Genomic DNA, 19,044 nt, shown 5'->3' on the forward strand with positions numbered 1-19,044 from the left:
ATATTAAATTGTTTTTAGTCCCTGATTTTGTAATGTGATTGTAACTTGGTTCCTTATCTTTAAACGTTTACAAATTAGTATATGTTCAGTAATGTTTTGGAGATTAATATAGTAAAAGTATATTTTAATTAAAAATACATTAAAATATTTTTTTTACTTTTTATATAATTACATTAAAATAATTAAAAAACACTCAAAAATATATTAAATTAATATATTTTCAAGTGAAATACCATGTTACTATTCATAACCTTATCTCTTTAAAAAATATCAAGTCCAAGCCTACATATCTTTGAAATATAATTATAATACCAGATTTGGAGTTGATATGGAGGAAGACTCCGATAACATGCTAAGAGGATTGACTTAAAAAAATTTAGAAGATTAAAATTTTATTATTTTTATAAAAAGATCAATGAATTAAAAGTCATGTTTTTGCCCGAGTTTTTAACTATGCCAGCCAAATTTTTTTTTTTATTATTTTTTCTTCAATTCACGAGTTAACTCATTAGGTTAGTTCAAATTTTATAACCATATTATAACCCGACTCAAATTGATTAAATATAATCCAATCGATCTAGTAAATTAATTTATCATCATGTTGAAATTTAATTTATTTTTTAAAATAAATTTATAATAATATAATTTAAATTTAAAAAAATATTAAAAAAATATTTTAATTGATACAAGCATCAACTCGAGTATGTCTGTTTATGATTGTGGTTGCGGTTTAAAGTGCTTTTTGATTTAAAAATATATTAAAATAATTTTTTTTATTTTTTAAAAATTATTTTTTAGATTAGTATATCAAAATAATTTGAAAATAAAAATAATAATTAATTTTAATAAAAAACAATTTTTTTAAAAATACAAATTAAACCGCGTTTTTAAACTGTCGTTGCAAAAGAGTATATTTTTCATGTTCAAAAAAAGCAATGGCAAAATAGTTTTTACACAAACACATCGATTCAAAGCGACCCCGGACAACACAAGACCAAACCCAACAGCCAACTCACTTTCTGCAAATATACCACAAAAACTTTTTGTCTTAACACAGACGTCCCCATATCCCCATCATTATCAACGAACATACCTCGAAAACACACACACAGAGAACACTATCCTCTTCACTTGATTCAATCTTATCTTACATTGGAAAGTAAAAAACTTTGTTGCCCATTTCACTTGTTTAATTCTTTTTTTTCAATTCACAGCAATTGTTAAAGAATCAAGAAAGAATGGCAATGGCAGCCTTCAAATCCACATCAAGAAGGGCAACAACAACAACAAGTGCAGCAACATCAGATAAAGAAACTTCAACAAAGCAGCACGCTTTACCAAGAAAAACAGTACCCTCAAGAAGATCAAGGAGTGTGAGTGCAGTCTCAAGATCCCATCTTGTTGATACTTGTTCAACAACAAGAACAGCAGCAGAAGGAACAGCAACAGGGTCCACAGATTTCTTGATTAAAAGAGACAACCCGCTTTACTGGAGCAATGTTTCTCCACCTGGTAAAGAAGTCAGTGAAGTTGTGGCTGACAAGGAAGAGTCTAAGAGTGCACCCACAAAGCCGAATGCTGTTGGTGATAGTAGGAGAGGGAGATCCGTGTCAAGAAAGGCTGATGCTGGAAGAAACGTTTCTGGGATTGGTAGGAGTTTGTCTAGGGGTCCTGTTTCTAGAGGGAGGTCTGTGTCTCGGCCTCCTGGCTCTGGAGGCCATTTCGTGAATTCCGAGGTTTGGCTTTTGTTTTTCTGGAAAGCTTTTTTCTTTTCATTTTCAATTCATGAATAGCAAAGAAATGTTAGTTATTTACTCTGAAAGACTGGTTTCTTACTGATTCAATTCTGGAATTCAGTAGGATTTTGAAATTATTTGTTGTGAAGGGTTGGTTTTTATTGATTGAATTCGAGAGTAGCAAAGCATGCTTTGTTTATTGTTGGTTGTTGTTCTTGACAGAGTGATGCTGAACAAGAAGGGAGTTCGTTGATGAAATATATAAATGGGAGTGGTGGTTTGAGTGATGTGTCAAATGCTGGAAGAAATAGTGATTTAGCGAGAAGGAGTTATGATAGTAAATTTGAGAAGATGAGAAGTTCGCCCATGCGATCAGATGGATCTGCTGCAGATTTGGTATTGTCTCACGAAATGCTTTTATGTTTTTGGCATTGATAAATGCGACTTGAATGAAGCTGTTTAGTTAAATGATATTTCCTGTTTTGTTTGTTTTTTCTTTCTAGCCTTCTTTGCCTTTTAGGAGCTGGGAAGATGGAGGTTTGGGAAGCTCATTTTCAGAAGCTGAAGAGAGAACTATCAAAGCAGTCTGTGAACAAATGCAGGTGAGATCTGAATGGTGTCATGTTTAATTGGTTTGGACATGAGTGATTTGGAGTTATTTATGTGTTAGTGTTCTAAATGGTTAATGCATGAGATTGTATGCAGACTTTTATGTGAATGGTTCTGAAACATCAATGGATAAGATGCATGATCCTAATGTAATTTTGGTTATGACCTCATGTTGCAGTCATTCCAAGGGGATAATTTGGGAGATGGCACCTCTAGTCGAATATATGAAACTGTTCGGTCTGAAGTTAGGCGTGCCATTGCTGACATCCAAAATGACTTAGAAAGTGTAAGTTCCCGTGGTTCATGGGTGATAAATGTTTAGTTCTTATATGATTTCAGTTGTGCTGCTTTCATGCAGGATGTCCTTCAAAAAACAATTCTTTGATGTCTATTATAATGGTTTACTAGTTATGAATGCTTGACTTAAGTTTTGCCAACAAGTGTTGGCACACACTTATTTCAAGAGACCTTTGTTACCTGACCTGCTAACCTGGAACATGACATATTGCCTTGACTCTTTGGTCAGTAAGTTGGATATTTGATGCAAGGACGTTAAATTTCAGGAGCATCTGCTGGATTTTATGGTTCCATTGTTTTTCTTTTCTGGGAAAATGTGTTATAGGCTGTGTTCACTCTACCATGTCTTCTTTTTCTGTGCCTACATGGCTGTAGTCACCTGCTCTAATTGCTGGTTGCACATTTGATTGCAGTCTTCATATTTTATTGCTTGCTTCCATGTTTTATGCTTGTTCATGATTCACTCTGAACTTTGTTTTGAGTTCAGACTATCCGAAGGAGTAACACTACCGCTATTGCAATGGCCAATGTGACTGATATTCCTCCTGATCTAGTCAACCCAAGTGCAGTTGAATTAGTTTTGGACATCAGAAGAGAATATGCCAATAAGCTTGAGCAGGTAAGTTTTACTCACTTTCAGCTGAGATTGTGATTGAAAAGTCAGATTAACCATAGGCTTGCTTTCAGCTGAGATTGTGATTGAAAAGTTAGATTAACCATAGGAAATCATTATAAAGTTGCTAACCTTTGACATTTGCTCGATTTGAGTTGGTGTGTGTCAGATTCTAGTTTCAAATTAAGTTAGGGGAAACTTGACATGCATAGTTGATGCTTGTGTTTACAATGTGCTTCGTACCCACTGTAATACTGAGTGGAGTAAGGTTTTCTACGAAGAAAATCTATGATTGTTTTGACTTGATGAAACTTATGTAGAGATGAATTTAAAAATGGTTGATGCATGTTTTCTACTTATTCTGCCACTTGATGAACACTTAAAAGCTCAAGAGAGGAGGGATGGGATTGGGGTAGGTTCTAGATTCAAATGTTAGAAATGACAATGACAGGAGGGGGTGGGGGTTGCTCTTGTTTCCTAGTTTTGATAAATAGGCACCGAGATCCATAATTTCTGTGATGTCATGTTTGTGGTGCTTTATGCTTATTCATTTCTCTTCTATAATTTAGTTGGATCAGACACCTGCAAATCAGATCTCTTTTTAACTTGCAGTCCCATGAACGGGCAAGGAAGCTTCGAGCAGACCTGGCTGTCGAGGAGCACCGTGGTTTAGAGCTTAGTAGAATCTTGAAGGAAGTGCTTCCACATCCCAGGACGTCAAATGTGCAGAAACCCCGTGCTGGAAGAAAGGTACATCCTTTTTGTATTTTCGCGTGTGCGGCTTTCATGCAAGTATATTTACATTAGATACATTAAAAAACACATTTAGCATTGATGTAGAACGGAAGGAGAAAACAGTTGAATATGTTTAGTTAGGGACAATATCCCACACACCCAGTCAATATCCTTCTGAATCCAAGTTTACATGTTCCGCATATGGTTGATATTCTAAAATATGGAACTTGATTATCCATGCTCTCAAGTAAAGAGACTAATTGTAATTTCTATCTTATCTGGTTATGATCTCTCTTGCTCTCTCCCCCTCCCCCTGAAGATCGTTGGCTTAGAGAGGTGGTTTTGATAATGATTTAAGCCATGTTTTTACTTTTCTGTTCATTCACATTAAGGTTCAGCCTCCACATGCTTAGCAGTTGGGAAGTTTCAATGTCATTAGCATATAGATGAGTGTTTTAACTGTTTTTTTGTTTGTGCTGCTCCGATGACAGTCCAGCATTGAAAGAAGGAAGGTGTCAAAACGATTAACAGATGAAGCCATGGCTTATTTTGATGAATGTGTGTCGCTGTCAACATTTGATAGCTCTGACTTCTCATCGCCAGAGGATCCACCAATAAACTTTGTTGGTGTTTCTTCCCCTGTTGGTGATTGTGCATCCTTTTCCCAAGCAAGTTCTAACGCCGCAGCAAACTGCTATCCCAACAGTTTCACTACCAATAAACAGGTTTTTGCCTCTCAACATTCATATCTGTTATTTTTATTCTGAATAAATGTAGTTGGCTGAATCGGTGATTTATTTTCAAAAGATGCTGATGCCATCTCATTTTAAACTTAATTCCTTTTCTTCATGGAGGTGCTTGTTCTTCATGTCCTGTTCTTTGCTTTGTCTGTTTTATTTTTACTTCTAGAAAAAAAAAAAAAACCTGTAAGACAACGAGTCTGAAGTGGTAAAGGAGTATATAAGCACCCACATATATCATGCACGTTATGTTAGAGGAACAAGAGTAGAATCATCCTGCCTTGCCTTTGTTTTCTGGTTTTTTTTTTCCCCTTCTAGAAAGTAAGGTTCAAGACAGTGAGGTTGAATATAAGCGTTCAGACACTCCATGCAATGTTATGTTGGAGAAACAAAAGTAGAATCTTAGCCTAGTAATAAATTATGTTAATGCTTTCAGGAATTGGTTAGTGCACATAGCCACAGTGCATCAGTGTTGTCAGCCACTGGAAGCAGCAAGGAGCCTACTCTAGATGAAGTCATTCTAAACAGCTCAGAAACACCATACAGTCAGAGGTTTCAGTTTTCTTTTGCACGCAAGCCAAATGATTCCATCGAAGTTCAGCAAGATATTAGGAAGTACGTCAAAAGCTTTGAGAAAGACATGGAAAAAACTGGCGTCAATTCAAAGATTTTAAGATCAAATCACTTCGATCTGGATGAATATAATTCGCAGGCCTCGAGGCAAAACTTTTTATTTGACACAGTGTTCCTTAATAACAGAATTCAGTCGGGTAGTATGCTACTATGTGATGGAGGCATGGGAGTTTCATTTTCGCCTTTTGCTGCCGTAATCTAAATGATGTGTTTAGATTCTTACAAATTCATTCTGACCATCTGGAATGTGGAGAACTTTTGTAAGCAATAGGGTTATAGTCTTTCAGACATGTGATTTATGTAGAAGGGCTGAGAGCCTGAGACCTCTAATTAGGGTCCCTAAACAAGCGTGTTTTATGAAAAAGGGTTCCTTCAAGCACGTTCTGTAGTTGCCTGTAAGCTCATATTGTGATTTTAAGAGCATGGATGTTAAAAAAAAAAAAGGGCCCCCAGGTGTAGAATGTAATATTTGCATCATTTAATCTCATCCATCAAAATCAGATAATATAAATAAAATTAAATAAATAAAATATAAAAAATAAATATCATGAGTCAGGAATTTTTAAACTTGGTTAACTCGATTCAATCCATAATATGAATTGATTATTTATTTTTATTTTATTTAAATATATTTGGGCTTCAAAATTGTATTTTTTATTAGATTTATTTAATATAATAAAACAGGAGCTTGTTTATTATAATGATATAAGGTGTGAAAATTAGTGAAGCGACAAAAACAATAAAATTATTTCTATCTATGATAGTTTTAGAGTTAATTTGTGTTTTTTGTTTTTGAAAAAAAATAAGAATAAAGAGACATGTGATATATGTTCCAATGATTTTCAATTCTTCCATCTCAAAACAAGCTGAATGCTATGAATAAGAAAAGAGTGATGAAATTGGTAATTTTATAATAGATTTCATATTTTTTTTCCCAGGTTGCTGTGTTCTTTCCAATAATAAAGAAAAAGAAAAACAACGATATAGGAACTGGCAATGATTTCTATTTATGCCTGCCTGCCATGGAGCGTGGACCATGCGATCTTTGTTCCCTTGTCATGGTTCGTGTCCCAGTGGTTCTGTAGTAACAAGAACAAAGACCAAGGGCATGAATCTAACTTTGACACCTCTGCGGATATGTCCTCACTCAAGCGAGACACAGAAAGCTCACCAAAGTAACTGACACACAAAGCCAACCCATCAGCGGCAACAAAAACCAGTAAAAATCAAAATAAAAATGCAAATCACTGACATATCTCTTTCTTTAGCCCCTGCAGTCATTTTTATATTGGACAAGGAGATGGTTAGTTGTGGGAGAGAAGGAGAGATTCTCTCAAAAACAAACTTACTGTAGAGGCAGAAAATTTCTTATTGGTAGCATGGCTGCACGTATTAGCCAAGTGTTAGGCCTCAGATTTAACTCAAGGTTAAGTAACCCAGCTCAAAAATCCTTAACCCCGTGTTGGGTTATAAAGTTAACCCCCAAGAAACATGCTCTAGTCAATTGGCCTCTCCTCTCCTCTCCTCTCCTCCCCTGTCTTGGTTTTGTGTGTTATTTTATTACCTCTCACCTCCGCTTCTTCCCTTTCCACTGTCTCTCCTTGTTTTGGTAAACCACTTTTGGTTGCCAAAATACACTCCTTCCAATTCCCAAAGTCACAAAATCTCAACTGGAGTAGGAAAACAAGGGAGACCTCACGGGTTAATTAATATAGCATAGACCCATCTTTTTTCCTCTGACAACTCTTGCTTGCATTCCATCATATTTTGTGCTCTCACGTTGCCAAAAGAAGAAGTAAATGAAGAGGTCTTCATCTTGCTCCTCCTCCTCCTCCTCCTCATCTTCTTCTTGTGTTGCCTCTGAAAGCATTCACAAACCAAAGGCCAAACGCATTAGAAAGAATCAAAAGAGCAATCAAGGCAAATCCCAGAATGCTGCTGCTGCTGCTGCTAATAACAGTCATAACTCAGGCAAAAGAAGTTCCATTTATAGAGGAGTCACCAGGTACCAAAACCTTGCTCAAGTGTGATTTTTTTTTCCTTCCTGTGGGGTCTCAAATTTGCATGTGTGACATTCTTCGTTGATTGATCAAGAACAGACATAGATGGACAGGAAGGTTTGAAGCTCATCTTTGGGATAAGAGTTCATGGAACAGCATTCAAAACAAGAAGGGAAAACAAGGTGAATTTTGCTTAATTAATTAAAGATTAACGAAAACCAAGGAGATCTACAATCTTTTTTTTATATTTTAATTATATATTTTTAATCCATCTTCTTACATGTTCTGACCATGTTTTAATCTTTAAAATCATCCCTGTCACTGCAACTTTCACATTCTGCTGCTTAGTTTATTTGGGTAAGCACTCCACCTTAATGATCTCAATCTATTTTTTTATATATATAATAATAAGAATGCCTTTTCATTTCCTTAAAACAAAATAAAGATTATGGGTCCTGATTGTGTGTAACACGTAGGTGCCTATGACAATGAGGAGGCAGCCGCACACACCTATGATCTTGCTGCCCTGAAGTACTGGGGGTCAGAGACAACCTTGAATTTTCCGGTAACCTCACATTGTTTCTTTGACTTCTTTTCAAGCTTTGACCAGTATCAACATCCATGTACTTTCTTTTGGTGTTTTCTTTGAAATCGCTAAGTTACATTTTAAATTATTACATGGATCCGGCGCATGCATGTGGGCCATAACTTTCAAACTTTGTGTTTCGGATTTTGGTAGCTATGCGGTTATAATTTGAAATAAAAAGATTATTTTTTTCTTATAAATTATAGTTTTTTCTCAATTAAGTTGTAGTTTTTAGTGGTATTTATGTAAAATTTTACGTTTAATCAATAAAAGTAAACGGGATTAAAGGAGCAAAACACGATTTCAAAGCCTATTTTGAATATTAATTGGTGATGATGTTGATGATGATGCAGATAGAAACATACACTAAAGAGATCGAAGAGATGCAAAAGGTGACTAAAGAAGAGTACTTAGCATCTCTTAGACGGCAAAGCAGTGGATTCTCTAGAGGAGTCTCCAAATACCGTGGGGTGGCTAGGTAAATGCCGCCTTTCTCTTCCACTTTATTTCACTACTTGATTTTTGGGCATTGGTTATCATCAATATGACTGGCCTGGCTTGAAACTTGACAGGCATCATCATAATGGCCGATGGGAAGCTAGAATTGGACGAGTTTATGGGAATAAGTATCTCTACCTTGGAACTTACAGTACGCTCCTCTCCCTCAATTTACTGTGACCATGGAAACTATACCTTCTTAGCATGAGATAGTAACGATTTGCTGTTTTTCTTGGATATGGAGAATATTGCATGAATGAATGTATACTTTATTAGGAAGAATACAACTTGGCTTTTGACTTTGCTTTTTTCTCCAAAGTTTTCCCAGATTGGAAAATTTTGTTTGAGATTTGACTACAAGAATTATTATTATTTTTTTTATTTATCTCGACTCAAATTGACAAGCTCTAGCGATCTTGAAGAAACTTTTAGAAAGACGGATTTATTTTGGATGAGTCGAATAGGGGAGTACCGTTTTGGATTTGCATTAGAGGCAGGGTAGGAGGGGCAACTTTTATGCTGGCTAGATGCCAAATTCAAAGCTGTCAGTGTGAGTCCACTCAAGCTTACGTGGCACAAACCCTTTTCTCATGCTGTCAAAATGGCAGGTTCTGTGATAAAAATGTTTGTGGGGGACTAAATTGGAAACAAACTTTAAGGTTAGATGTCTTTGAACTGTTTTTCAGTTTACAGTAGGAGCACCTGCAAATGCACCAGTGCCCAGGATTAGATTACCGTTTTAGATGCTAAAAAGGATTAGATTTTTAGATCACCATGCCACTCCGATTACTAAATTAGTATAAGATGTGACGCCCACAGTTCAATTTCCATCAGTAGGTCAGGTGACACGCCGTTACCATGACAAAAAAGGGCGTGTCAGTTTTGTCAAAAACCCTAGATCTTTAATCTTTTTGCTTGCAAAAGCCTGGGGCATTCCATCGCTAGTGCAGGGACCAGTGCTAGGGTTCATCAAGAAAATTGTGGGGTGCATCCTTAGGCTTGAACATATACTACAGGGTAAGGCTTATATGCCCACAAATTAGGCATTAACTAGCCACCTTAGTGGCCCTTGTTAATGGTGTCGGCCTCTGGTGACCCCCATGGCAGGCCTAGATTGCTTATTAACTAGGAGAAATGGCAGTCGAAGGCGGATTGATGGTGGTGGCCTTAAAGTCAGAGCATTTTCATTTTGTCTCTTTGCATTAGAAGGGAATACATGGCCACATGGGTGAGGTAGCTTTCACACCATTTTTGGTGCAAGAGTTGGGGTAAACTATTTTCTTGCCCTTATAGATTCAGCGACTTTCCACTTTGGTCCTTTTAGTTTAAGATCACTCAGTTTTAATCTTTGTAGTTTCCAAGGATTTCCAATGCGGTCCCTGGAAGTTAAATAGCCAGCACAAGCCAAAATCACTCTAGGCCCTCCTTTGTGAATTCTTTTATCGGGATCTGTGAATTTTTGTGGGATGTTATTGACATGCATAGGAGTTTGGAAGGAAAAGAAGGGGGAGATGGGCATTTTGTTAGGTTTAGTTAGATACATCATGGCTATATGCCAAGTTTTGAACTCTTTCAAAACTGCAAGATTAAAATTGGGAAATTCAAACTACAAGGGCCGAAATGGAATGCTGACAAATCTATAAGGCCTAAAATAAACTTTTCCCTTGGTATTAACCAAAAAAGCATCACCAAAAAGAGGATCGATCACCTAGAAGAACCCCAACAAAAATTTTTCAAAAAGAGAAAAAGGCTAGGTGGTGTGGAGCTTTACATGTTTGGAAATGGACAATCTTTTTGGTTGAAAAACTTTGAAGTACGGCTGATTCTTGATGCTGTACTTGTCTAATTAAGTAGCGAGGTCTTCTTCAGCAACTAGCTAGGGCACGATCAAGGGGACTATCTCGGTTAGCTCTGTTGCTTGGTATATTTTTTTGGTACTTCAAAAGTGAGATTTGAATGCAATTATTAAAATACTATGCAGTAAGCATGTGAATTCCCAATCTAGCTTTATTATTTAAAGCAACCAACCTCGATTTATTCTGTATCATAAAGCTACTTTTCTTCTCGCATATCCCTAATTTATTGATTGCTTGATTAATTAATTCACTAATCAGATTTTGTTTGTCTACTTTTTGTTTGTTAATTCCGTAAAGATACACAAGAAGAGGCAGCGGCAGCGTATGATATGGCGGCGATACAGTATAGAGGAGCAAATGCAGTGACCAATTTTGATGTTAGCAATTACATAGAACGGTTGAGGAAGAAAGGCATCCCTATAGACCGAATCCTCCAAGAACAACAACTTCTTAACAACTCGGTAGATTCCAGCGTGGAAGTGGAAGTTGAACAACCAACACCACCACCACAACAACAACAAGAGGAACAAGAACAAAAGATAGTCTCGTCGTCTTCGCAACTTCAATGTTCACAGCTAAATTCAAGCTTGGATGGCACGCCTCCTATGGTAATTATGGACACTATTGAAGAGCACGAGCTAGCATGGAGCTTTTGTATGGATTCAGGATTGAGCCTCACAATGCCTGATCTTCCTCTCGAAAATTCCTGCGAGTTACCGGACTTGTTCGATCATACAGGGTTTGAGGACAACATTGACTTGATATTCGATGCATGTTGCTATGGAAAGGAGGCCAATCCGGCTGGCTACACATTAGAAGATAATAGCACAGGAGGAGTTGAAGAGGTTGGTGTTACAAGGAGCATTGACGAGGAAAGTGAAAGTGGGAAGGACAGGTTGTCGTCTGATTCTGTCTCAAATTCTCCAACTAGTTCAACAACCACCTCTGTTTCTTGTAACTATTCTGTTTGAGCGTTTCTTGGACTTCCAAGGCTGGGGATTGTTAAGGTTTGTTTAGATTTTGTTTTGTTGGGTTCTGTTGTGGGTGGATGGATGAGGAGGGGGGCAAAAAAAAACAAGAGGATCAAAATATCCTTAGTTTTTCATTTTTCATGTTTGTTTTCTCTTAATTACTTTAAAAGAAAATATGAGTTAAAAAGTGGGGGGGGGGGAAATTCAATAATTTTTTTTCCATTTTCGATTTTCTGAGCTGATTTTTCTCTTTGTTAACTTGGGGAGGAATATGGCTGGTCTCTCTGTTAAAGTATAGCTACTCACTGAAAATACTCTAAAAAACATTCTAAAATCTCTTGGGCCTGGATCGGGCTCTAAGCAAACCACCCAAAATCCATACTTGTAGTGGTTGGGGTAGGAAATTTGTAAATAGTGAAGAAGGAAAAGGATGAGAATGATCGAGTGGCTTCAAGCTATGTATAATGCTCGCCAACAGTGGGCACCAGTTTATTTTCGTAACACCTTTGCTGCCCTTTCTTCATATCATGGTATCAGCTCCTTCTTTGATGGGTATGTGAATCAACAGACCACAATACCTTTGTTCTTTAAACAGTATGAACTTGCGCTCGAACATTCTCTGGAAAAGGAAATAGAAGCAGCCTACGATACAATTTGCACCGCTCCTGTACTTAAGACGCCATCGCCAATGGAACTACAGGCTGCAAATATTTATACCAAGGAAGTATTCGCAAAGTTTCAGGAAGAACTAGTTGAAGCTTTTGTATATACAGCAAATAAGATCGAGCGAGATGGGATGGCCACCAAGTACAGGGTTGCAAAATATGAGCATAATGACAGGGCATGCATAGTGACGTTGAGCACATCTGAGATGCAAGCAAGTTGTAGCTGCCAGATGTTTGAATATTGTGACGTTCTTTGTAGACATGTATTGACTGTCTTCACTGTAACAAACGTTCTTACCCTTCCGTCCCATTACATATTGAAGCGATGGACAAGGAATGCAAAAACTTGGATTGGGTCAGAGGAACAGAGTGCAGATTCACAAGGTCTTGATGCTCTGACCTCTCGCTTTAACAATCTGTGCCTTGAAGCTATTAAATATGTAGAGGAAGGTGCAATTGCCATTGAGACTTGCAATGCAGCGATAAGTAATTTAAAAGAGGGTGGAAAAAAGATTGTTTCTGTGAAGAAAAGCGTTGCTAAAGTCGAACCTCCTAGCTCGCATGGCAGTGGAAATAATCAAGAAGAAAACAACAAGAAAACCCCTACTACTCCTCGTGAAATGATCCCGTCATTGTGGCCTTGGCAGAATGCTATGCCACCTCGGTTTAATCTTAATGATGGGTCCATGACTTTGACACCAGCTGGTGAAGTGGCTGCCATCAACTTGAAGGTATACTCGTCTTCTCTTTTAATGAGCTCTTGACTTTGGTAAACTTAACCATTACACTGTTTTTCAGAATTTCTCTCTAGCCATTTACACTTTGTTTGCTTGAAATTGATGCCAATTGTGCTATTTGGAAGCACCCCACCCGCTTCTTCTGCACAAGGCTTGCATATTATTTCACAGTTGTAGCTATGTCCAATGAAGTTTTAACTGTTATTTAGTTCATTTTGCTCCAACATATGCTCTCAAATTAACTAACCACAGTGTGATGCATTCATTTTTATTATTATAGCACTTTCAATTTTATTTGTGCATGCTATAACCTACCAATTATCTCTTTTGTCACTGCTCTCTTTGCAAGATTATGGTAAAAATCCATCAGGGGAGACAGAGGTATAGTTCAGGTTAACCAAGGTCACACTGCAGCCTATGTTGAGATCCATGGCCTACATTAGCCAGCATCTCTCAACTCCGGCTAATCGAGTTGCTGTCATGAATCTGAAGGTACAAAACCAGATTGTATTATAATTGTTTGTGAAAACTTGGTAAAACAGTAAGGCTAAATACTCTGTCAGATTGTATTTTTTTAGTACTCCCTCATAATTCTTGATATTATGGTCTGCATAGATTCATTTGATACACGCATTTCTTTTGTATAAAATCAGCTCCACACTTTTCTGATTAAAAAATTTATATATAAAAAATACATGTGAGCTCAAGCTGCTAGCAGCATCCTCTATAGAAAATCTCTTTGATATGCTATATGCGGCACAACTTAGACACGGGCTTTCTCTTTTTTGTTGCTCCTCCTTTCGATGAACCATCATGTTAATTTTTCATTTCACGTAACATCTCAAATGAGTAGTATTGCGTCATCTGGTCACTTGAAAGTTTTAGTCTTTTGTTTGTCCTACAAACCACTTGGAAAAGCTGAGACAGACAATTATGCATGCAAGGCTTGATTTTTTTTCTTTTTTTATCAACTCATTATTGTTTTGCTTATTTCAGGATACCAAGACAGCAACTGGAGAAACAGTGGTAATATTTCAGGTTTATAGAGATACACTTGGTTCCATTTTGACATCAATGTCATGCACTCGTGACCAGCTATGAGAACTGTAAGCGTATTCATATGGATTCTAAGATTTTGTTACTCATTGAATAATTAGCAAGATCTTTTGACGTGTTTTTGAAAATGTCTTTTCAATGTGGCGTGAAGAAATAATGTGTGGTGACATGCATGTCTGTAATCCCTGCAGGTTTTTTCTGCAGCAGCTTCATTCTACTTTGTCTCTGTAAGCAAGAGTTGTATAATCTGTTAGAATTCCTTTGGGTGAGCTGAGCCCGAAATAGATCCAGGCTTCCAGCTGCAACGGGAGAGCTAGCAGGAGTGGAAGCGTGCTCTTTCTGGTCTGGTAACCATTTGATCATATTTTATTTTCCCACACGGGCAGCCCCCCAACAATGTACATTGCTACACAAATCACTATCACGATACTGATGAAAAGGGCATATTCGAAGATCACGATGCTGATTACTGGGGCATGTAAAGTGGAGACTAGTCATTGTTGGAACATTAAGGAGACAATAGTACTGATTCCTGCATGAGAAGCTCCTTGAGTCACAATTCAATTTCAGTTCATACTGTTCAGGTCTTGCCCACTTCACCGCTCGCACTTGCCAACAAATGCTGGCTCATGCCTGAAGTGAAACTTGTTTGTTTGTGGTTTTTAAAAGTGTATTTGTTTTAAAAAATATTAAATTAATTATTTTAATTATTTTTTATGATTTTAATATACTAATATAAAAAAAATCTTAAAAAAATCATTGTAATATATATTTAAGCGAGAAGTATTTTTAAAAATTATTATGCATCACACTATCCAAACAATAATAAAACTAGAAGCAAAAACTGATAATAATTATATAATAGATGTGAGAGCTGAAGTAGAACTTTTTTTTTGTTGCTAATCTGAAACCTGATTCAAATTGTGTTTTATTTTAAATTATCTTATACATTAATTCAATTTAATTTATATGATTCGATAATTGACTCATGTTTCATTTACTTAATTAAACCTAAGTGATTTCTAGTCATGTCAACTTTAATAATTATTTTATTTTATTTTTATTCAAAATAATGTTATGCTGTAATTGATCACATAGTGATTAAGGGAGAAAAAAAAATCATTTAATCACTAATTTGTTTATAAATTCTCTTTTTCTAAAAAAAACTCTTAATTTTAATTAATCACTACAAAAACTTATATATATATATATATATATATATATTTGTATTTACCAAGCATTCCTTAGATTAAGCTTCATGGATTGATTGTTATCCTTGATGAAGTCATGATACCAATTTCACTACCACTGATCAATCCTTAGTTCCCGCACAATTTCATAAGGTCTGTCATGCTTTAGTCACATTGAACAGAAGGGTAATCGATTGAATAGCTTTTCTTTGCCATTCATCAGAGTTGATTGGCAAATAAGAAATCTTGTTGTCGTCCTGATATAATATTGCATGATATTTTACACCCTTGTGATCCCCTTCTCTTGATTGAACTGTAATATTGCATGATATTTTACACCCTTGTGATCCCCTTCTCTTGATTGAACTGTCTCCTTGAATGTAACATGTTGCAAATGCTAATTTTTCTTTTTTTCACCCCAGAAGGCGAGCTGAGGCAACAAAATCCAGGTGCATGAGAAGCAACATTGATCTTAGAAGCTATGGGTGCCAATATGGGAGACTACGTGGAGGATTTGGAGGCCACAGAAGCTGAAGAGTTAAGCTGGCTGGATGTAACAATCACCAGCGAGCAAGTGAATCATGATGTACAAAATACCGATGATTCCAACGAGAGTACTGACAACAGAAGCAGCGATCTCACGAAAGGTCTTGATGGGGATGATGATTTGTATTAACCCACTTATTTTGTCATAGGATAGCAAATTGTAGAGTTCTTATAATTGCCTGGAATCTATTTTGAAACTAGTTTCATTCATGTAGCAAGAATTGCTAAATCAAGGGAATTATCCTGATTACGTTGAATGGAAATATAGAATTTTGGATCTTGCACGATTCATTTTGTGCTAAGAATTTGTGTAAATTTTACAAAGCTACATAGTGGATGGGCACAAATTCATCTGCAAGTTCAAAACCACTGTAGCTTCCAACTCCGATTATGCCTATTTTCAAAAAAAAATTGGTGAGCCAAATGCAAGATTATAGGAGAAGATTAGCAGGTGAGTTGAGCCTGACCATATGGATACATGATGGAACATTACTAAGATCTCCTGAAAAGCTGTACCTGAATTAACAGCTGCATCTTGTTTTTCTGTTTATGAAGTGAAACCTATTCAAGCATCAAGCATGGTTATGTTCCCTGATATCTATGCTTCTACTGGTTTAGTATCCATCAGACTGAGAAAGTTCCTAACTTCAACAGCAAATTAAGAAACAAAATTTCTTTTACCTCATTTAGTCACCATCTCTATTGCCTGAATATCATTAGCTCAAAGAAAGACTTTGAAAAAAACAAAAGGCATATCTGGAAAGATGGTAGTGAGAAAAAAAAAAAAAAAAAACATAGCTGGAAAGATGGTAGTGAAGGCAGAAAGTGGGAAAATTATTGTTGCCGAAGAGATGAGAGGACTACATCCTGAAGCGAACTGTCCCTTTTCATTGCAGCTTTGAACTCATCAAAGGTGACTTTTCCATCACTGTTGGCATCCATCCTATCAAATATCTCGTCTAATTTCCCCGGTTCTGCTATATCTGCTGGAAGGCAGTCCTCGGGCAAAGCCTGCTCGAAAAACATTCTATATGTCATCTAATCTTGGAAGCAGTTTAAACTTTTCAAGTTATAAAAATTGTTAGGGAAGCAGCTTACTCTGAGCATTGATGCTACTTCTTCCTTCGTGATGCACCCGGATCGGTCTGTATCATACATCTGTTGACCGAAAAGCAAAAGAAAATTTCAGCTTAGCTGGACAGGTTGCTTCTTGATGTTGCAAGTTGGAGGGGAATCAGGGAAGAGAACATACCTGGAAGCACAGACGGAGAGCATCATCCCCTTGAGAGTTCCTGAGGCTGGAGAAACCACAAAGAATCTCCCTCATGTCAACTGTTCCATCACGGTTGTTGTCAAATAGATCAAAGATGCGGGGTGCCATAGGGATCAGTAACGACATGTTCATTGCTTTCAGCACCTCCTCGAATTCGGATAGAGTAGCATTATCACCTTTTGCACACCTGCACATATATATTTCCCCATTAGAATATGAAAAATTGATAATAGGGCAATCAAACTCTGGCCAGCTTGATGTTAAAGCTTCTTTATGCAATTTATCAGCGGTCAAATGCTGATAAACCTAAAACTCTACGCAAACTGAACTAAAACTTCGGGGCATGAAATAGTTTGAGTACTCACAATTTGGAAAAATGTAGCCTGAGTTTCTCAATTTCATCCTCCTTGAGGTCATGTGATCCTAGTAAAGATTTCAACTTTTTGGTTCTTAAGAAAATTGTGCTACTCCACACACTGGCTATTGCTGCAGCTCGGAATTTGCGACGGGCATTGAAACTCTGCAGCCTTGAGACAATCTCGGGGTCCATTTGTTCCTCTTTTGCAGAATCCCCTATCACCCAAGGATGATTTAAAACCTGTCACCACATGCAGTATGTTTTTTTAGAGGAGGCTCTAGATAATAATAGGAAAAGACCAATAAGTTAAGGCTTTGGGAATCCGTACATCTTGAGCACTCGGTCTCCTTTCGGGATCAACTTGCAGGAGATCAGTGATCAGTTGTTTTGCTGATGAAGTAATGTTCTTCCACGTCTTCTCATAGAAAGTGAAATCACCCTGCATAGCAAATCATTTGCCTTTCAGAACCATGGAAGTAGGATAAACTGAACAGTGAAGAAAATGATCTAGCTTTGGTAGAGGCAAGAAAATATCAACATACAGCCAGTATCACTTGTTGTTTCTGCTTGTTGGACTGAGCAATGAAAGGCGGGTACCTGGAATATCAAAGGAAAAAAACAAAAAAACTAGGAACTTGAACCGAAAATCGGGATCTTGATCGTTGACTTATGGCAACAAATGATAGGCTACAATTTGAGACACGAGAAAATTAACTCACCCTGAGAGCAGGATATACAAGATTACTCCCAAAGACCACATATCAGTTTTAGAGCTAATTCTGCCTTGAGAAAGAGCTTCTGGTGAGACATAATCAATGGAACCAAACAACCCAACAACTGGATCGGTGAACTCTTCGACAGAACTCAATCCAAAGTCCATAATCTTCAAAGTAGAATCATCGTTTTCATTCAAGAAAAGACAGTTCTCTGGCTTCAAGTCTCTATGAACAATATTAGCCCTGTGAAGAGCTCCCAGTCCTTCTGCAATCTGCCTAACCACAGCTGCTGCTTCACTCTCAGAGTACCTGTCTCGAGCGACAATCCTGTCAAACAGCTCTCCACCAGAACAAAGCTCCAACACAAGATGCACCCCATTTTGATCCTCATAAACATCATAGAGGTCAATCACATTCGGATGCGGCGATACATTTTCTACTATCTTTCTCATAACCAATATTTCATTTGTAAGTAAAGCATCAGATACTGAAACCTGCCTCCATGTTGGGAATTTGAAAGAAGCAATGCCTCTCTCACCATCACCGCGAGATCTCGGAATTCCTGATGGAGTTGACGGGCCTAATCTTTTCAATGTCTTGATGGCCACCTGCCTCCTATCTCCACTTGTCTTCAGTATACCTCTCCTGACAACTGAGAACCCACCTCTTCCTAGAATGTCTGAAACTTCATATTCATCTAAAAGTTTTCTTGTTTCCTGTCCCATGAAGACAATTTCCCGGAAACTAACTACCAAACACACAACAGAAATGGAATCTTGAAGACTTGAAACTTTCAGACAAAAAAAAAAACAAATAATGGGAAGAACTAGGCAGGTTGTGCTCAATTATAAGGGAGAGAAGAGACAGGAAAGATTGACATCAGCTTGAGAAGACTTTTCGCATTAGTTTATGGATGAAAATTCATATGGAAACAAGAGAATAAATTATAAGAGATGGGAGCTGAAGAAAAACAGACAAACAGGCAAGGTCAACTAAACCTTAATTATTAGTCTAGTGAGCTTCCTTGTCTATCTTCAAAATTCTTTATCTTAAACTCAAAACTTAAGCTTTGTTCATCTCTCTACACCAAAGGTGTTTGTTACTATAATCTTTTTTTTTTTTCAATGGTTAAGATATTCTCTCATCAACTTGTATGTAAACCGATATTAAATTTTATCTTTAAAAGATTTTAATATAAAAATAAGAAACTCGAAAAATCAAAATACTGA

The 19,044-nt window shown here is 37.0% G+C and overlaps 4 protein-coding genes across 4 annotated transcripts; 3 read left to right on the forward strand and 1 right to left on the reverse strand.

Annotated features, from left to right (window-relative positions):
• Positions 1-966: 966 nt before the first annotated feature.
• On the forward strand, positions 967-5,742 carry LOC7491583 (uncharacterized). Its single transcript, XM_002316424.4, has 8 exons — positions 967-1,736; positions 1,959-2,132; positions 2,240-2,338; positions 2,524-2,631; positions 3,130-3,261; positions 3,868-4,005; positions 4,482-4,715; positions 5,167-5,742. Exons 1-8 carry the CDS (start codon positions 1,239-1,241, stop codon positions 5,563-5,565), a joined length of 1,782 nt encoding a protein of 593 aa, XP_002316460.4. The 5' UTR covers positions 967-1,238; the 3' UTR covers positions 5,566-5,742.
• A 782-nt stretch (positions 5,743-6,524) lies between these two features.
• Positions 6,525-11,408, forward strand: LOC7469499 (ethylene-responsive transcription factor WRI1). The gene is made up of 6 exons (XM_024609454.2): positions 6,525-7,368; positions 7,463-7,545; positions 7,840-7,928; positions 8,303-8,427; positions 8,522-8,598; positions 10,601-11,408. Exons 1-6 carry the CDS (start codon positions 7,163-7,165, stop codon positions 11,272-11,274), a joined length of 1,254 nt encoding a protein of 417 aa, XP_024465222.1. The 5' UTR covers positions 6,525-7,162; the 3' UTR covers positions 11,275-11,408.
• A 157-nt stretch (positions 11,409-11,565) lies between these two features.
• On the forward strand, positions 11,566-12,889 carry LOC18102793 (protein FAR1-RELATED SEQUENCE 3). Its single transcript, XM_024609455.2, has one exon. It carries the CDS (start codon positions 11,705-11,707, stop codon positions 12,701-12,703), a length of 999 nt encoding a protein of 332 aa, XP_024465223.2. The 5' UTR covers positions 11,566-11,704; the 3' UTR covers positions 12,704-12,889.
• A 3,237-nt stretch (positions 12,890-16,126) lies between these two features.
• LOC18102794 (calcium and calcium/calmodulin-dependent serine/threonine-protein kinase) lies at positions 16,127-18,904 on the reverse strand. Its single transcript, XM_024610115.2, has 7 exons — positions 17,819-18,904; positions 17,642-17,696; positions 17,428-17,538; positions 17,107-17,339; positions 16,721-16,928; positions 16,567-16,626; positions 16,127-16,479 (listed from the first exon to the last, which is right to left on the reverse strand). Exons 1-7 carry the CDS (start codon positions 18,538-18,540, stop codon positions 16,303-16,305), a joined length of 1,566 nt encoding a protein of 521 aa, XP_024465883.1. The 5' UTR covers positions 18,541-18,904; the 3' UTR covers positions 16,127-16,302.
• Positions 18,905-19,044: the final 140 nt, after the last annotated feature.

This window comes from Populus trichocarpa, chromosome 10 (genome assembly GCF_000002775.5).
Source record: "Populus trichocarpa isolate Nisqually-1 chromosome 10, P.trichocarpa_v4.1, whole genome shotgun sequence".
NCBI lineage: Eukaryota > Viridiplantae > Streptophyta > Magnoliopsida > Malpighiales > Salicaceae > Populus > Populus trichocarpa.